Here is a 21,084-nt window from a genome sequence, read left to right on the forward strand (position 1 = left end):
TTGTGAAATGTTACCCTTGGATTTTGTTCCTAATTACGATTAACAAAGTGATTTACTCATTCAAGACCTTATTGGGTCCGTTATTGCATTCCGAGAGTGAAGGAATGACATTATGCTCAAGACTTGTGAAGAGAAAGTAACACTCAGTTATTGGCATGTAACAATAAGGTTAGAATGATCTTATTCTATTTCAGACTCATGTATTCATTTTTTCCCGAGATCACCATCGTACATGCCACCATGAACTATTGTTTCCATTCAAGAGCTCTATGTATTTCCACGCCTTTTTTTGAAATATCAAAAAATGAGATGGATTAATTCCTTTTCTTAGGAACACATACAAGATTTGACACTGCAAAAAAGGATAATGGTAACACCATCATTCAAATAATCATTTCATTTAAAATTTAATGGTAACAGAAATAGATGTCTCACCGAGACAGAATTTGAAGTTGTTATCCTCTTGCCAGGCATGTCAAATTAGATTTCCGCGAAAAGATTGATTAATTCAAAAACATGAAGTTCCAACTCCATTGCATTGCAATGATCCATGTATTTTTTAAATATGATGGCCTTCTTGCTTCTCTTTGATCCATTCAGAAAAGCAGTACTGACATAATAGAAATGAATATAAAATCACAGTTTTTTTGTACAATTTTCCTGATTCCGATGTTACCGTTCCAGGGGCCATAGGTAATGGATCATATCATAGAGATATACCTTCAACACAACACAGGTCATCAAAAAGATCTCGGATGACTGACCAAAGCACAAAAGCCAACATTTATCAGAAAATAGATTCTTATTTGAAGAGTGTGTTTCTTGTTAGCGCATACCTACTCCATCTTCATCACCATTAGCAATAGTAAAATCCACATCACTTGGTGCACGCTACCGCTCTCTAACACATACCACAATCATCTCTAACCCAATGTGCCATGTTCACTCCACTAGTATGAACTGTCACTCGGTACCATTGAAGTCCTAGTAAGGTATTTAAGTAGAACTAATTACCTTTATCACTAGGAAATTATACAAAAGTTCACAAATTTTATTCGATTAAATCTGGATTAAAAAGGTTTAGTATAATTTTTTTACTATCGTGGAATTAATTTGAATTGATTCTCCCTAGCCTACTTTTAATAAATTAGATTTAACTCTTAAATGAATACAAAATCCTACAATAAGTATATTCAATACTTTCTTATTTTAGTTTTGACCCTTACTCTCTATGAGATCTTAAGGAAAAGTAGGAATATTTTTGTGTAAATCAGAAGCCTTAAAGGGCGAAATTACTCTAATTTCTTGTTCATCAGGTTGGGCCAATATTCATTGGTATTTTTTTAGCCTATTATTAACCATTCTTAATCCAATAATATGGATGTATATTGGGTTAAAAGATGAGACTGCCCTCAAATTTTAACTCAATATGATGGTTGGATCTCCAAATATCATCATTTTTAGTTGTCTGAAATATTCAATTGAATCAAGATGTCCACTTTTATGTGGCAAATTAGGGTCTGGCACCTTTTCTTGTTTTCTATATTAACCATTGGACTGACGCCATGTGCCCTACAGATGGAATACAACAAAAAACAGGAAGAATCATACATTATTAATCTTTAATGGTGTTTCACACGTTCCTACATGCCAAATGTCACTTCCTATATTCCCACACAACAAAATGTTCCACATGTACATGTTGGGTTCTTTAGGCCTTGATCTGGATGAACATGATGATTACAGGCAGCCAAAACTTAAATGGAATCATAACAACATCAACAAAATATTGAAACGATTGACATGTGCACAGATTACATAGATGAATTCTTGGATCCTAGAGCGAGACAAGTCAATCTGCTCATGTGTGGAGCCTCTGGACATATCCACAATATCCTCAGCATGTGGATCTCCTCTCTCACCTTGCTAAGCTCCATTCACCCTCCATCGCAGTTGCTACGTTGTCCCGATCGCATCGGGAATGGAGAGGAGCAATGGGGAGAAGGGAGAAGAAGGGGAAGGCCCCTAAACAATGTTGTCCTAGGTGAATTTTGTCCAGGGTCTTACCCTATTTATATTAAGTGGATATTTTTCAAAAAAAACCCAAAACTTAAGTATATCTTCCGACGTCCAAAAAACCATGTGTGTGTGACCCACTACAATCATGTATCAGTCTAGTTAACGACTCCAATGGCTCAATAACCTTTAGGGGCCTTCCAAATTAATTAAATATATCATTATATAAATTAATTAATGTCAGATCAATTTACCCCAATTGATAGGTTGAGTCTCAACACGTGGGGTGCCAAGCTACACCTCGTGTTGTGGAAGATACAAAGGAGTGTGTATCGACTCTCTCATAGACCATATTCATCATTGGTTATTATATCCCATCTTAACCACTCAATCATCTTCTTGAAATTCTTGATACACCCAAACTGAGATTATTTAGAATACCATCATTAGAGGCTCATAGGTCATAGTCAAAGTACAATTTTCTGTCAACAAGACATCTTTGGTGTCTCATGTTGAAGGACAACTTGTATAATTGTGACTTGAATCAACCTGATTGAAAATTTGGTATAATAGGATTTAGGGATTGGTACTGATCAATTCAGTGAACATTTTCCATTAAAGAGCACCCAATATCTATGCTTCGTGTCTCTACAGTAACGGTTACGTGACTGTCCATACTCATCATATGAGTGAGGCTAGATAGTGTTATTTTATCTGGATACTTCGATGTCCTTATCGAGTATCCTTCAAATAGGAATATTTAGAACACATGCTTAAAGACTAGTGATCTGCGTACTAGGATCTCTTCATAGTTCACTAAATATTGTCATATATTCATGGACTTCGTAGTAAGCATCACGCGTACACTATAATGAATGTGTTCTATTAATGAACACAAAATGAGCTGTGGAATGTGTGATTGACTTTCTGGCTACATATATTTCCACCATTTTAAAGAGTTAAAAATTAATAATAAATGTTGTTTATGGTGCTCTTTCAATGTTATAAAAACATCACCTTTTGAGCTCATTATCATGCCATGTTACTATTGCTAGTCAAAATGTATAGTTTTGCATAGAATATTTAATCCAAAAAGAGGATATGTTTTTATTCCTCTGCGTTAGCTTGTGTGTGTCTGTTGCCTATAGTGAACAAAAATGGCCAATGTTTTTGACTGAGCCAAATCAAGGTGTCTAATAATTGTATTTAATAATAAAAGGGATTGACATGTCGTGTGTCTCGTGGAATTAGAAACACAATACAATAAGTCGATCACAATGGCATCATGAATTGCAATGTCATAGTGATTCACCTTGTAATGATTGGATATGCAAATCATTGGCAGACGATTGGGCGAACAAAAGCCAACACATGTTGTCTGGCCATTAAATCCTATAAAAATAAGTCAACTGGACTTACTAAATATAAATTCACCTTTCTCAGACTCCTAAAATGATTTTCTCAATGAATTAATTATCAGAAATTTCTTGATAATATGGAAAATACCATTAAAAAATTAATAGATTTATTAATTCAAAAAATTATAATCTAACTTGTAAAATTAATTTTTAACCAATATAAAATTACCAAAAATATGGAGAAGTCATAAAAACATACAAAATCTATTGATTTAAAGAAGTATGGCATGAAGATATTAGAATTTTTATGCATATTGCATGTAATAAGCATGATTTTCCAATGTAAAATTTCTTGTTATCATATACTTATGTTTTCTTAATAAAGACAAAATAATTACCTTGAAAGCAGACTTCAAAAGTTTGGTATAAAGTTTAATCAGGCATTGTTTGACATCTAACAAACTTTCCAAAGAATAATCTCTATTTAACAGTATGGACTGTAGAGAAATGAAAATTTTAGATATTTTAGAATTGTTTTGTATTATAGAGAAAGTTCGAGAAAAACATAAGTGTGGAAAAGGTTTTGAATCGTATTGAGATTCCAGGTTTCAAAAACCTACTATGATTCTAATATGTTGATAATACAAGAGTTATTTTAAATCAATTTTTAATCACTAATATCTTTCTAAAAATGTCTGAAATCCCTTTAATATATAAAATCTTCATAAGTTATTGACAAGCTGAATTTTGGGGTTGAAATTATGTCATTGTTGAATTGAGTTTTATATAAAAAAATTATGAACCAATACTCGCATAATAATTCTAGTCAGTGAATGAATATGGCATTTCTGTAGGGAACGTATTTTAGGGATTTAACTATCTCTAGATAGTGATTTGGGTAGGATGAGAAGGGTTACATATAGAGTAAGGGATAGTGATGCAATGGAAATGGCAAAATGCGAGGGAGGTATGACGTATTTATGTAGAGTGTGACCATAAGTAGGAAGATAACGAGGTAGAATGATGTGAATAGGATGAATGGAATTGCAGGAGTAAGATAGACGAAGATGATGGTTTAGGATTTATGATTTTAATGGAGGAGGTAAGATGGGATGAGATTGTGATGACACAGATGCTGGATGGTAATGATGACTAGGTAATCAGCATGCACGAAGAAAAATAAGGGGTGACACATAAATTAAAGCGAGGACATAGTAGATAGAGGGAGGTATGTGAAGAAGTGAGATATGGATAAGTGAAGGTGATATGGATGATAAGGTGATCAAATGAGTAACTTACAGTTTTATATTTTAGATGGTAATATAATAGATGATATGGTAGAAATGATTTGAGGTGTGCAATGATGATAAATGATTGTAGATTTATATGGAAAATATGAAATGGGTATGGATCCGAGTAATGGATGTGATGGAGACAAATTAATGTAAGGCAAGAATCTAACTTTAGATCCCTATGTTCGTTGAGGTAGGGTCATTTCCTAATCTAGATTAGCCTCTTCACTTCTTTGTTGACTTTCCCAAGCACTCAAGACACTGAGAAAATATTGATGGGCCTTCAAAAACCCCACTTTATTACAATCGGCCGCTCTTGGAAGAAGTGAGTTTAATTTTTTTTACAAAGATCCAGGGCTCAATTTATAGATCCAAACATATAGATGGATATCAAGTAGAAAGACAAAAGGTGCCCTAAACATTTCGGCTTGATCGCCCTTCCAGATCGTCATATATCAAGCCTCAAAGTTGGAAAAATCCAAGACATTCATTTAAACCAAATATTTTTCTTCCCTCATCCTCGTCAATGCCTTCAGTTTTGGCTTAGATGTAATTGTTGGCTTAGATTTGCATGCGTCATCCTCAATCATTGGCTTACATTGGGCCATATGTTCTTGCATGCAAATATATAATATTTATATATATGATAATATCACAATAGCAAAAGACGTGTGATGTGGTGACGCGTCAGCGCACCACATCAATGCACTTTTTTGCTGAATGGCCAATTAGTAACGGACATTTCAGCGCCACATGTACTAGTGCTGCCATGTGTCTTATGCACCTTAAAGGGTGCCAAAATTTTTAACAAGATAAAAGAAAAAAATAGTAGCTATTTTAACTTGGATTTCCTTAATTTCGACAGTGCTGCTGAAATTGGAAAATTCATAGCTTTGTGAATAAAATGACAAAAATTTCAGAAAAAATCATATTTGGACTCAAAAAACTATTTTTCTTTCAGAATTTAGCCACAGAAAAATCCCAAATAAAGTTCAAAAAATTTAAAACATGTTAAAAATGGATCTAATCATTCTAGGCTTGATAATACACATGTAAAAATTGCAAATAAATATGTAAATACTGTAATATTAACCTATTAATAACAACTGTTATCAAATCACTTGAATATTAAAATTTGATTAAATTTATAAATAAATATCAAATCATTTGAATAATCTATTTATCATTTTTCAATATATTCAGATTGAAAATAAGTAAAAATCCAATTCACTGTGATCTGATTATTCCCACTAATAGCTATAAATTAATATTGTGATATATATAGGTAGATATAAAGATATATAGACAGATAGATGGAATATAACTAGGTTACATGCAAAGGGGCTGTAATATGGATCTATCTAAATGGATGTGTTGAAGAATAATCCATGTAAGACATAAGAATGACTTTAGATCCTATGTTTCTTCGAGCTCCAGTTAATGTTGAGACCCAGAAAAATCCTCTCATCTTCTTTGTTGGCCTTCTCTAAGCACTCGAGACACCGAAAAATTTTGATTGATATTTAGAGACCTTAACCTTTTCCAATCAGGCTCTCTAGGAGGAAAATAGATAAATTTTTTATTACAAAAAAACATTTGAACTCATTTTATGATCCAACTTTGGATGGATAAAGGGGGGGCAGAAAAAGCTGCCATCAAAATGTCAGCTAAATTGGCATTCTGGATCATTTGATATCAGGACTTAAAGTTGGACAATTCTCAATCGTTGATTTAATCCAAATACTTCTATCTTCATCATCATCGCCTCCATGTTGTATTTAGGATATCTTTTCCTGAACCTCTCAGAAATTCCTTCCATTAACTAACCCTGATTTTTACATCTCATTCTCAATCAATAGCTCATCACGCCAAGTGACCATGTGTAGTACGTGATAAATGAAAATAACAAAAATTATCAAATAAATGCACGAACATGGCAGCACGTCTATGCGTGCCACATCTACATGTCTCTTAGCGAGCATCGTTAACTCTTAACCTCTAAACGCTATGTGTACATGTGCACACCACGTGCACGCATAACACTACGTTTTCAGGGCATGTGGGTGCCCTGTCGTTCTTGTGTTTTCCAAGTGAATCTAAAAAATAGGAAGAAAACACTAATAAAATGCACTCTCATTGATCAACATACATATCTATTGAAAGTTAAGTTGCTTCTTTCTATTGGGCTACATTGTCAGTGTGATTAAAACAATGTCACTTAATGTATGGTGATCATGACATAATGTCATCACTTTACCAAATAGATGATGCCAATCATACCAAAAGAGATGATTAGTCTCTGTTGACAAATCGAATGACAACACCTGGCGCATCAAAAGATTAACCATGAAAACATTAATTAAATCATATAAATAAAATATACATCTATAAAATATAAATAAATATGCTTTTCAACATAGAAAAATCATACCCTTGTGAATATTATGTCAAAAATTCAAGAAAATCACAATCCAAATAAAAAATATATTTTTTCCAAGTATGATGTAAAAAATCATTAAAATACCTAAAATTGAAAGCATCATTATGAAATTAAATTTAATCATTTTAGGCTTTTAGACGTGCGTATATAGTCAATTCAATGCAAATAAACATGTAAATATTGAAATATTAATATATTGGATACTTGTTGTCATATGGCTCCCCTGAATTAATAGTTTATCATGAATATAGGGAGAACCTACAAACCTTCTATTGAATAATGAATGCAAAATATGAAGATAGCCGTTACAGAAAGTTTTTTGAAGTTGAATAAAGTATATTATTAAAGAAAAAGTAATGATGATTTGTTAGGAAATGGAAAATAAAATACATAAGATTACAAACTTCTTTTCCTTATCTTGTAGATATATAGATATCTAAATCTCCTATTCAAAAGAATTGACCTTTAGAGTCTTTAAAGCAAACCCCTATCATTATTATCATAGGAGTTGTCATCAAACATATTCCCTTCTTTTAAAACATTCATTGGAATGTTTTAAAAGAAGGGAATACACACCTGACAAGAGAGACAGGGAATTGTTATTTATCAAATATGACTTCAATTTATCTAAAAAGCATTTTAAAATAAGGTATCCTCATGTACATTTGATGAAACATGATATCAGAGGCACGATTCTCTCAAAATCCTTACAAGACTTCACGAGTGAAAATTATGCCTAAGCTATGCACGCGAGATAAATTTTGTGATGTTGAGCCTATCTTAATAGTGTTGCAATGATATGGGACAGAGGACTATGCGAAATTGAAAGTAGATGATTGTAGAGGAAATCAAGGTGACTGAAATCAAGGTCTTTATCAGACGCATCCACGTAACTTATTATTAGAGGAGACTTGATTTTAGGAGAACAAGTAAATACATCACGAGAGGGAAGGAGATTTTGTCAATAGTTATAATAAACAGATATCCCGGTCGGACTTATTCCTCATCATGGTTTCCCGCCTAAAGAATACTAATGTTGCCAACAATTTTACATTTTTATCTTCTGACATCGGTCCTCTCTCACTCTTACAAGACATCCTGTTAATAGGGGTTTTTTAAACAGTTCGTTAGTGAACTTAATTCTGTATAACTAATTCCCAGGCTGGGGGGAAATGGATATTACTCACATTTCCCTAAGTGATGCAATATGAGTTACCAGTGCTTGTTACTATTTAAGTGGGGAAGATCCTGAGAAACAGTGCAGGAAAAGCACAGTTCGCCAACAAAATTTCCTTAACCTTTGACTCTGTACCAGTACACCCTTCAAACAGAGACACCATAGTAATGTTGTAGTCTCTCTATCTCTCTCTCTCCGACGTACGATGTATTTGTGAATAGGGATAAAGGTAACTACCACGTCAGAAATAAAGACGTTAAAACTTTCCAGCTTGACCAAATCCCCATTCTGCTTGGACTGTGCTTTCACAACGAGGAATATCCATCAAATAATCTGACTGTATAGTCTTCAAAGGGTCTCTTCTGAAATCTGGCAAGTAGGCAACACGTCAGTAGCGCACTGCCAAACCGACCGAGTAACATCTCTCCCTAGACCATAGCCAAGTGACTGGTCAAAACTATTATTTATGTACCTAAATGATAAAAGGTACTTTTTTATAACGTAATAACATTAAGGTACTATAATTATCATAATCAACGATAAAATATTTTTTTACTATTTAATAAGAACCAACCGCGTAGAATTTTCCTCATCATTCAACTTTGTGATTGGTCAAAACTATTATTTATGGACATAAATGATAAAAAATACAGACGTTAAACTACGATAAATATCCTGATATTTAATAAGCTACGATCAACGGTAAATTATTTTTTTAACATTCAATAAGAACAAACCGCGTAGAGTTTTTCCTCATGGAAGCCTCTGCAGTGTGGAAAGCTGTCATGAACGTGGAACCTGTTGTATTCTTTCAGACTTGCAGTAGACTCTGCTTCGTGTCACATTAAGGATGGCAGAAGTAGCCCTTCAGCGGCAAACTGTCTCTTCAATGTGGGGCAAAAGTAACTGGACGGCACCCTTGATCGCATTTATTGAGGCTGGTGGACGGATGAAACTTGTGGAGCTTTCCATCTTCTTATTCCCACCTAAAGGATGTGGCTGAGTCTGTGTTCCAAAATTGAATGCGATCAGTGTTTTCTCTTTCTATCCATCCATCACGTCTCTTCCAGCAAGACATCCACACACGTTGCACAGCTGGGAGAATTAAATAGCTTGCCTTTAATGATCTCTTCGTCTCTCTCCATCTCTCTCTCTCTCTCATTCTATCTAACATACCAGCTACTATACTTTTTCCCATGGTGCTGTTTAAGCTGTCAGTGCATCCACGATATCTCTGCCGTAAATTACGGGGCGATGCCCTCCGTTCTCTTTCTATCCGTCATCGTCATCTGATACTGACCTTGCAGGAGTAAACGGACCGAAACGCATTACTGATTCCGTTTTCCTGGCGCCCTTTGACGAGAACCCATGAAATTGTTGATGGGACAGACACGTTTAAATGCGAAGGGTTGAAAAATGCTCGTATGTCATAACTATACCTCTCTGCGGCAGATCTTTGGACTGGCTGCAGTTCTGGGTGACCATTCAAGTCATGCGTTCTTTGTATTGTCATCTTATATGCCATCAATCATTTGCCGAAACTTATCGCTTATATTGCTTTACTTTCAGGATCTTCTTGGAAAAAGATATTTTTACTATTCGATTTCTGTCTCGAAATTTAGATAATAGGAACGTGCAAGGGAGTTTCTACCAGCACGTCAAATAAATATAAACACAGGCTCAGGAGAAAGTTTCATCGCTGTTGACCTAAACTTTATCGTCGTAACTACTTTCTAACCTGACGGTGCGATGTGAATCGAGAATTGGGCCGATTAACATGCCAACTACTTTCTGGGCTGCAATCAGAAGACGGACGAAATATTTGGTTGAAATATTTATTAAGAATAATTTCGGGAATATGTTTCATTCCTATGCTGCCCATCTTTAAGGAGAGGGGGGCCCGTTCCGATTCTATCATATTGTAACAAAAAAAGTTGTTCTATGAAGAGTAAACTGATGACATCGTTGCTCCAAAGGCTCAGAAATCACTTCCTCTATTAAAATAAAAGGTTCTTATAAAATCTAGAAACATACTCTAGGGTAAGTTATCTAATTAAAAAGAGACATATTTAGTAACGTTAAGTATCAGTGTAAGAAACTCGATAAAAATGGATTCAATTTTCCCACTGATAAAATTATATACACCCTTTTCCTGTAATCCACGTTTCAGTACAATGCTTGGATTTCATTAATGAATCTGGGAAGTCTAGTTGAGCGCTGTGACAGGTGTCATACGGACGCAAGAACGGAAGACCTTCCATCTTCAGTTGTCATTAAGTTTCGTACTGTTCCTGTAGGACATCAGATGCACCGGCGACAAACGAAATAAACTGCATATCGCCGAAAACCCAAAACTAATTTATGGGCTCGTATATTACTTGTCTTCTCTCAAGGCTCGAGATCCGTGTCACTGACGGAGAACCGTGGCTAGAAACGGTGGGCAGGACGAAAGAAATCTATAACGGGACTTTTGGTTCAGAAAGTCAAGATTGAATCTGTAACGGGACGAATTATCCGTCCCGTTATCGTCCGTGGAGCATCTAACGGCGTCACAAAGGTTGGTGGATGCAGTTAATGACGTACTATCTCACTTCAAAACATCCCGCGCCCACTGCTACTGCTTCCCCCTCGCATACTGCGAGAGAGAGGTAGATATAGAGAGAGGGAGAGAGGGAGAGAGAGAAGCCGAGAAGGAAAGACATACAGGTAGAGATGAGCTCGCCCGTGGAAGCTACGAAGGAAAATGGCGAGGAAATGAGGAAAAAACCAGAAGAACAGAAAGTACCCTTTCTAAAGCTCTTCTCCTTCGCTGATTCATGGGATATCTTTCTCATGACAGTGGGCGGATTAGGGGCCTGCGTTCATGGCGCCTCCGTGCCTGTCTTCTTCATCTTCTTTGGGAAGCTCATCAATATCATTGGCCTTGCATATCTCTTCCCAACCGCCGTCTCTGATCGAGTGGCAAAGGTTGGTCTTTGATCATCTTGTTTATGTGTTTCAAATTTTAACCTCATCGTTGTGATCACAGTATTCATTGGATTTTGTCTATCTCGCTGTGGTGATTCTCTTCTCATCGTGGGCAGGTTAGTTTTTCTATGCGTTTTTATGCCTTCGAAATGATGGGTTAGAGGTGTTAATTTGTTATTTTTTCCTGAATTATTAGAGGTGGCCTGCTGGATGCATACTGGGGAAAGACAGGCAGCCAAGATGAGGCTTGCTTATTTGAAATCTTTACTTAATCAGGATATACAACTCTTTGACACGGAAGCCTCCACTGCCGTGGTAATCTCCGCCATCACCGGGGACATAATCGTTGTTCAGGATGCCATATCTGAGAAGGTTAGTTTTCCGCCCGCCGATTTCTTATGTTTCCTGCGTTATTCGGTTCGATGATTTTCATATCTCCGGCCAATTTAATCTCATCGGTTCCGGTCATTTTGGGGGTGTGTTCTAATTATCTCCCGATTTAGTTTCTCATATTGTTCGAATGCATCATCAAAATCTATGGTGTACCTTAGTTTTTAAATGTTCCGTATGAAATATTAATTAAATCTCTCTGGGAATTTTCTCCGAGGAATATTAATGTTCAGTACCTATCTCCTTGATTTTTGCCGACTGGCGGTCCTACCCAACATATCATAATCACTGTATAGATCTTGAATCATTTTATAATGTTTTTATAAGTTTCACATACACTTTCCCCCGGGTAATTTCACATTATTTTATTTATTTTCCGTTTCCTTGTGTTTTCGAGGCGCCGGCCTACATTTAATGATAGTAAGCGGGACGCAAATTCGACTATTTTATAAATTTTCCCGCTAAATGATGACAGTTTTTGACACTTATCCTCTCCGCGCGGGATGCATTTACGACCGTCTTAAAGCCTGATGTTCAATTTTCCTCCAAATATCATGAAATAGAGTAATTTGTTTTATCATCCGCCATAGTCGTTTTTTTTTTACTTTTCACGGGGCAATTTCTCTTCATGCTCCTCTCTCCATCGTGTTTCTCATCGCACCAGAAATCTTATCTTCATCTTTTTCGTTAAATCTCGTATCTCATATTTCACACCTCTCTCTAGCTTTCTACACTTCCCATCTAATACCTGTGCGTGGATGGGACGGGCAGTGCAAAGGCCCGACGTGGGCTCGACATTTCACCTGGTGCTATTCATTCCCATTTATTCTAGAGATAGAAAGAGAAGCAGTTGTCGAAGTATGCTCGGACAATTTATGTAGATATGGACATAAACGTACAGTGGCGATCTCATCACGTGTAATCATGTGGAGACAACGTCACGATGAGCTGTTGCAAGTTATGTGGTTGATTTAGCCTCGTCCGTAAGGACGAAGGTGTCTATTTTTTTACTTTTATTCATCTACGTTATCGAATATAATAATCTGTTAATTTATCTTGTTAACCTGTAATTGACAAGTAAACTAATCTCGAGTCATCAATTTCCCTTTTACTTCGTGTAGATTTAATGTCAGATTTATCTTTACCCGGACATGTCCGTAAATCTTCATGGTTACACGTTTTGAATTGTGCCATCTTCTCTATGTAAATGCCCGTTAATTTTGACAGTCAATCTGGATTAATGTTGCGGTACCTTAAATTTATTATTCTCGCGTTACCCATTTCCTTCTACTTTGTCTATATATGTCTGGCTGGCTAAACCTACATGGTTATTTTTTCTTTTTCGAGGTATACTGTAATCTAGATGTCTGTTAATCTTCTTGGTTTCACGTGTCGGGTTGCAAATTTTTTTCTATTTTAATGTCCGTTTATCCTGCCTTATGTTCCAATACCCTTAATGAACTAATCACGCGTTACCCATTTTGTTTTCACTTTGCCAATAAATGTCTACCGAGTTACTCTCACGGTTTTTTTTTTCACTTTATGGTATAATACATTCTAGATGTTCCTTTATTTCTACGATTTCGCGGTCTGCATAACGTAGTTTTCTATCCATATGTAAATCCGGATGAATCTTGCTATACCTTTAATAAATTAATCACGCGTTACCCATTTCCTTTTCATTTTGTATACAATGTCTGGTCACTTTTCTCACGGGGATTTTCCTTTTGATGGTACAATACAGATTAGATGTTCCTTAATCTTTATGGTTTCACGTGTTGCATCGTGCATTTGTCTTTATCTAGATGTCCGTGAATCTTGATAGTTAATCCGGATTAATCTCGCTATACCTCTAAACTAATCTCGTGTTGGCCACTTAAACTTGATACTTATATCTGGATCATACTTGCAGGCTGGAAACTTTCTTCATTACATCAGCCGCTTCATCGCGGGGTTTGCGATAGGGTTTACGTACGTCTGGCAGATTAGTCTGGTGACACTGTCAATTGTTCCCTTAATCGCACTTGCCGGAGGGGCCTACGCTTACACTGCGATTGGGCTTATCGCGAGAGTGCAGAAATCTTACGTGAAAGCAGGAGAGATAGCCGAGGAGGTAAGCTACTTGTGAACACACTAAAAAACCGGAACGTAAACCAACCCAACCAGTAATCTGGCCTGACCTAACCCCGGAAACGGGACGGGCTCTTTACCGAATCCCGTACCATTTCGGTCACTTTCAATCCTGGCATCAATCTTTGCTCCTGTAGTAAAGGTTTGGGCACGGTCGTTGCAATTGAACGGACGGAACGGGACTCAATAATGAGATTATGTATCATCGTCATCAAACCATATTGATTAGTGGATTTTACTGTTATACCGTTCTGCCCATCCCATTGAAGACGAGCCCATGTGAGGATGAATAACTGATGATGTATCTTCATCAACAAACCATATTGATTAGTCGACTATACTGCTTTACCGATCTGCCCATCCCATCGTAGAGGAGCCTGTTCAGTTCCGTTCTGTTCTCTAACCTTGTGATTGGCTGATCGAACCGTTGAAACCGTTCAGGCACTAAGCAATGTGAGGACGGTTCAGGCCTTTGTGGGAGAAGAGAAGGCCGTGGTTTCTTACAGAAGAGCGCTCTTGGAGACGTACAAGTATGGGAAGAAGGGCGGCGTGGCCAAGGGAGTAGGCCTTGGAACCTTGCACTGCGTTCTCTTCTTGTCCTGGGCGCTGCTCGTCTGGTACACCTCGCTCGTCGTACACAAGAACATCGCCAATGGCGGCGTCTCCTTCACCACCATGCTCAACGTCGTCATCTCCGGCCTGTGAGATTCTACTAGACCGCTGTTAGAATTCAAGCGCCTACCAGTCTGCTGAAAGCCATAACTGTGCTAAAAGCTGCAGCTTATAGCGCAGTGGTAGGCGCTTGAATCTTAACATACTGCCTCCATCTCTATGTCTCTAAGAAAGTTTGAATTTTTATGCATGTTCTGTTCATTTGCAGATCTCTTGGACTGGCAGCGCCAAACATTCCAGCCTTTCTCCGGGCGCGAGCGGCGGCGTACCCCATTTTTGAGATGATAAATCGGAGTGCTGTGACCACGGAGAGTGCAAAGACCGGCGGAAAGGTTCTTGCTGCTGTTGAAGGGCACATTCAGTTTAAAGATGTCTGCTTCAGGTATCCGTCCCGGCCTGATGTTGCCATCTTCGATGGGCTTTGCTTAGATATTCCTGCCGGAAAGGTGGTGGCGCTCGTTGGCGGCAGTGGCTCTGGCAAGAGCACTATTATCTCCCTAATTGAGAGATTTTATGAGCCCAACTCTGGAGATATTCTTCTAGATGGTTACAGTATCAGTGGGCTCAACCTCAAGTGGCTGCGCAGCCAGATTGGTCTAGTGAACCAGGAGCCCGCCCTCTTTGCCACCAGTATCCGAGAGAACATTCTTTATGGGAAAGAAGATGCCACCCTTGATGAGATCTCTCGTGCTGCAAAGCTCTCTGAAGCCATTAACTTCATCAACAACCTCCCCGATTGCTATGAAACGCAGGTACACTTTCGCTACCATGTCCAATATCCGTCATATACATTGTCATTATCTATTGGCTTGACTGAAGACAATGATTTTGTTGCGGTTCTTTGTCATCTGAGCCATTTAAGACAGGGAAGATTGTGACGATAATGATGATGGTGATCATCATCATTTGTCATTTTAATTTCATCTTGGCAATGATGACTGGGATGACGAATACTTCGTCTTGTCACTGTTAGCATTGATTGAAAACACTACCGAAAACTTCTGATGTTGATCCTAGCGTGTCAATCAGACACTAATGAGTGAGTTATGCAGGTGGGTGAGAGAGGGGTGCAGCTATCAGGGGGCCAGAAGCAGAGAATCGCTATTGCAAGGGCAATTGTGAAGAACCCCGCTGTTCTGCTTCTCGACGAGGCGACCAGCGCATTGGATGCGGAGTCAGAGAAGAGTGTCCAGCAGGCTCTAGACAGGGTGATGATGGGGAGGACGACTGTGGTCGTTGCTCATAGGCTATCCACTGTGCGTAACGCCGACGTCATTGCCGTTGTTCAGGCAGGGAAGATTGTTGAGTTGGGCACTCACGACCAGCTCACGGCAGACCCCAATAGTGCATATTCTTCCCTCGTTCAGCTCCAAGAGGCGGCAGCTTCTTCAAAGCTGCAAGGCTCCGATGGTGCCACTATGGGTCGACCGGTGAGGTTAGACTCTTAACTCTTTCTATTCTTCAAAAATATTCTACTTCGTTCCTCTTTTATTATAATTTTTTTGAAAGAGAGAGGGATAGTGACACATTTTGTCTTTTAATGACTGAATAAATGTTTCGTCGATGATAAAATGAAGGTTAAATAGTTATTAAAAACAGAGACGTCGTTACATATGTTATTTTTCAACGATTAATTTTAATATCATCAATACCATTAATGGTGTAGTAGTTTTATTTTAGTACCATTAATTTTGTATTGTGGTTTTTATTCCATGAGCCGAAGTCTTGTTTTTAGAAAACTTTATTCTTCGTTATCGTGACTGATTAAAACTTATCTTATATCTGAGTTGAACTGCTGCTCTTACATTATTTAGGCTGAGCCTTGTTATGAAAAGACAGGTCTTTATTTTAATATCTTTAGTGATAAAAGTAGCCTTGTTCGTAGTTTTATATCGTTTTACATTGCTGGTAATTTATTGAGGTTCTCACTTCGGTTATTTTCTTGTTGACTAAACATCTCCAGAATCATGACAAATGTGACCCCTGTTTCTTGACGTGCAGTATGAAGTTTTCTCTGGAGCTACTACTGAGAACGACCAGCATTGGCGCGAGTGTTCACTCAGACAAGGATTCAATCAGCAGGTACATTGGCGAAGGAGGCGAGATGCCGAGGCAGAAGCCGGTTTCACTGAAGAAGCTTTACTTGATGGTGAGGCCAGACTGGATTTGTGGCTTGCTGGGCACGCTGGGGGCGCTCGCCGGAGGTGCCGAGATGCCCCTGTTTGCTCTCGGCGTCACTCAGGCCCTTGTCTCTTACTACTCGGGCTGGGAGTCCACGAAGGAGGAGGTGAAGAAGATTACCCTCCTCTTTGCGGGCGGTGCCCTCCTTGCCTTGTTCGTGCACTTTCTTGCTCACTTCAACTTTGGTATCATGGGAGAACGTCTCACCCTCCGTGTCAGGGAAAGAATGTTCAGAGGTAAGACTCCACAGTATACGTTCTGTAAATCGTCAGCTCTAATGGGTCTTCAGAAATCATGCTTTCTTTTGCATGTTATTTGTTAGTGGGTCTTCGCCAATTGTCCGATGGACGATCAGATTCCGCTGAGTTACCTACTTAAGTAGCAATCTTTTTGTTATTTATTTTTACTTCTCTGTTTTCTTTTTTGATTTCATGATTTAAATAAGATTATTTTCGAGTTTTTATTCTATGGGTTTTTGGCGCAGACCCATTGTTTTGTCAGCTTATTTGCTTATTCTTATTTTAAACTTTTTTATTTTGGTCTCACTTTTTGTTTTTAATTGTCTTTAAAGCGATCTGCTAGGTTAAAAAGAATTTCTGTCGGGCCCTAACAAAATTGTCATACTATAACATCGGTTTAAGCGATTATCACGTTAATGATGATTAACAGTTACTAATTTATTATCAATTTCTTATGTTTCTGCATGGCAGCAATGCTGAGGAACGAGATAGGGTGGTTCGATGAAATGGATAACGGCAGTGCAATGCTGTCGTCCCGGCTTGAAACGGACGCCACTTTACTGAAAACGATTATCGTCGATCGCTCTACCATCCTGCTCCAGAACGTTGGAATGATCGTCTGCTCTTTGATTATCGCCTTCATTCTCAATTGGAGGATCACTATCGTTCTATTGGCCACATACCCTCTTATCATCAGCGGACACATCAGCGAGGTAAACCCTGTTTTCTCTTATGTAATTGATAATCAAATAAAGTTCTAATCCATTTACATTGTTAAGATCTATAGCTTGTTCTTCAACGGAACCCGTCTCCTGATCTTCATCTTGTGTTGTCCATTGATGTAGAAACTGTTCTTGAAAGGGTATGGAGTAGATTTGAACAGATCTTATCAGAAGGCCAACATGCTGGCGGCAGAAGCCGTGAGCAACATACGTACAGTTGCCGCCTTCTGTTCAGAAGGGAAGGTGATTGATCTCTACTCTCGTGAACTCGAAGAACCCGCTCGTCAGTCCTTCCGCCGTGGTCAGGCTGCTGGAATATTCTACGGCGTATCCCAGTTCTTCATCTTCTCTTCCTATGCCCTCGTACTTTGGTGAGATGTTCGCTTTTATATTTTCTCGTACTTTGGTGGGATATTTTCTCCATCAATCCTATTCATTAGTAATTGTTGATTAGATTTTATTTAAGAAACAATACCCTGTAGTAGATGCTGTTTTATCTGTGAGTAGGAGACTGACTGGATTAAAATTAACCAAATCTTGCTATTACAAGTATTAATATTTAAAATTTTGAAGATGGGTGATACTAGTACCCCTTAAATCAGGTTGACTATGTATTAATCTAGTGGAAAGAAGTATATGCCTCTTGAGATTGTGTTTTGTAGGCTAGTATATTTATTAGCTAAATTTAGAAGTTCTAACAATTGAGTTGTGTACGCTTTCCTGAAACAAAACAATACTGAGATGTACACTTCTTTCCATTTTTCCTAAACGCTTCTTTATCGTTTTGCAGGTACGGATCATACTTGATGTCTAAAGAGCTTGCGAGCTTCAAATCCGTGATGAAAGCATTCATGGTCTTGATCGTCACGGCTCTGGGAATGGGGGAGACTCTTGCAATGGCCCCGGATCTCATCAAGGGCAATCAAATGGCATCCTCGGTGTTCGAGATTCTTGACCGGAAAACAGATATCCCTGCCGACGTCGGCGAGGACGTAGCGAAAATTGAAGGCAACATTGAGCTGAGAGGTGTAGGATTCAAGTACCCATCTCGCCCTGATGCCATCATCTTTAAGGACTTCAACCTGAGTGTGAAAGCTGGGAGGAGTATGGCCCTGGTCGGCACAAGTGGATCTGGCAAAAGCACTGTGCTTTCCTTGATTCTCCGCTTCTATGATCCCACGGAGGGCAAGGTGTTGATAGATGGTATGTGGATTAATTCATTAATTCTCTCTAATTAGTGCCCTAAGAAATATCAAATGATTAAAAGTTCATCATATATGTGAATTAACTGTAAGAGTAAGTGAGCTATATCAGCACTCGTGGACCGTGTCCCTATGTTGTAATCATTTCATTTACTTGTTATTGTACTCTATCATGCACAGGGCAGGTTAACTCTATTTATTTGAGTTTTCATTCACTTGTATTGTGCTTATCACTAAATTTTAAATATTATTTATTTTGCTTCTTACTTATTTCGCAGTCTACCTTTTTATTTCATGTCTTTAGTTCAATGAAAGGAAATGAAACATTTTAGTCCTCTTTGACCAATCTCTCTATGGTATTCATTCATGTTACTGTTTTACTCATTGATCTTTTCATTTGCTTGTATCTTATGTTTTATTTTGATTTACTTGTTACTTTAGGGTCCGATTGACCCTATTTTGTCTATTACTACATTTTCAATACCTTGCGAAGGGAATGGTATGAAATTGGTCATTAGCTTTTTCATATTTGTATTCAAATTTTACTATATTTTAACTGATTCATTGATAGTGTATCTGTTCACCCCTTAATGTCAATTTACTATATTCACTATTACTAGAATGACTGTTAGTGAGATTTATCGGAGTCCAAATCAATCAATCAATCAGGTCGCTGGCTAATTCCGTTCACTAACCTTTTCACTTGCCTGTATTTTATTTCATTGATTTCTTTGATCATTCAGTTTACCCTGCTATGTCTTCTGACCGCATATTGATTTATATTTACTCATGCCATTCACCCTTCTATTTTTCACTCAACCATATCATGGCATGCGCAGGTAAGGACATAAGGAGGCTGAGGCTGAAGTCTCTAAGAAGGCATGTTGGTCTTGTACAGCAGGAGCCTGCGCTGTTTGCCACAACAATCTACGATAACATATCCTACGGCCAAGATGGGGCGACGGAGGCAGAGGTTATAGAAGCAGCCAAGCTAGCGAACGCCCACTCCTTCATTAGCAGCTTACCAGAGGGATACGCAACGAGAGTAGGAGAGAGAGGAGTGCAACTCTCCGGAGGGCAAAAGCAGCGAGTAGCCATTGCAAGGGCTGTTCTAAGAAACCCAGCGATACTTCTTCTTGACGAGGCAACGAGCGCGTTAGACGCCGAGTCAGAAAGAATAGTGCAACAGGCGCTGGACCGAGTCACTAGGAATCGGACTACCCTAATCGTTGCCCACCGGTTATCCACTATTCAGAACGCCAACGTTATCTCTGTCTTGCAAGAAGGGAAGATAGTTGAGCAGGGAGCGCACTCTAGCTTGGTGGAGAATCAAAACGGTGCTTATTATAAGCTTATTCGCTTGCAGCAGCAACAACAGCAGCAGCAGCGGAGATAGTCTGGTTTACTTCCGAAGGGTCTATTTTTTTACCCTCCTTGTGTATTGTGCTTGTACATCTGGAAAGGTGTATTTAACTTTGATAGCTAAAGCACAGGTGACGATGTCTAGCTGTGCTTGAAGTGGAAAAAGGTAGGGTTTACCACCACTGGTAAAAGAAATTGTGTTCAACATTAAGTTATGTTTTCATGCAAATTATCAGGTGCCTTGAAAACATTATCGCCAAGAGGATGCTAATCTGCATTCGTTATTGGCCTTTCCCGAATGACCATCAGCAGTATATAGACTGCAAAATGATGTTTTAGGTACAGCCCTTGGTAATATGACTCCATGAAATATATGATTTCTAACTGTCTGGCATCCGGCATTATCTGACTCGATTCAACTTAAAAAGTCCTGCTATTCAGAAGACAAAATGTCAACTTTGGACGACTAATATAGGGAGGTAATACGATGGTGGTATCTAAGTTTTGTTTTGCAAGGTTGTAATGAACAAGTGAGACTACAACATGAGGGAGAAATTTTGGTGTTCCCAGCTAAGACGTCAAGATTGGTAGACCATAGTATCATTAGAAGAATACGTATCAAATATCTTGAACTGCATTGTCACGACTTCTGAGTGTTATTTGACAAAATTTATCTCCCAACTCAATGACTTGTATAGGCTGAGTATGAGAATGAGCCATTAGTGTTTATGTATTTTTGTGAACAATTATCCCCCTCACTCAAAGCTCCCCACCCTTTGCACCAAGGACACAAGGTTCCCAGAGTTATTTTTAAATATTATGGTAACTATTTTAAAGGAAACAATAAAAATTCCCGTGAACAGGAGTCCATTTGCAGTTTAACACTAACTGATAAATGCCGTTCTCTCCTTGCCTCTCCCTGGTAATTCCACGTTT

General features: G+C 38.2%; 1 protein-coding gene across 2 annotated transcripts; it reads left to right on the forward strand.

The window, feature by feature from the left end:
- The first annotated feature begins 10,892 nt into the window (after positions 1–10,892).
- Positions 10,893–20,353, forward strand: LOC144708956 (ABC transporter B family member 2-like). Of its 2 annotated transcripts, XM_078582419.1 has the most exons (13): positions 10,893–11,250; positions 11,312–11,366; positions 11,447–11,622; positions 12,412–12,597; positions 13,553–13,753; positions 14,212–14,471; positions 14,651–15,194; positions 15,495–15,877; positions 16,444–16,859; positions 17,334–17,575; positions 17,708–17,955; positions 18,375–18,787; positions 19,626–20,353. In XM_078582419.1, exons 1-13 carry the CDS (start codon positions 10,996–10,998, stop codon positions 20,180–20,182), a joined length of 3,936 nt encoding a protein of 1,311 aa, XP_078438545.1. In that variant the 5' UTR covers positions 10,893–10,995; the 3' UTR covers positions 20,183–20,353. The 2 variants fall into 2 exon arrangements, with proteins under 2 accessions (XP_078438545.1, XP_078438546.1); XM_078582420.1 differs by lacking the exon at positions 12,412–12,597 and having other exon boundaries at positions 10,894–11,250.
- Positions 20,354–21,084: the final 731 nt, after the last annotated feature.

The sequence above is a fragment of the Wolffia australiana genome, chromosome 10, assembly GCF_029677425.1.
Source record: "Wolffia australiana isolate 7733 chromosome 10, ASM2967742v1".
Classification (NCBI taxonomy): Eukaryota; Viridiplantae; Streptophyta; class Magnoliopsida; order Alismatales; family Araceae; genus Wolffia; species Wolffia australiana.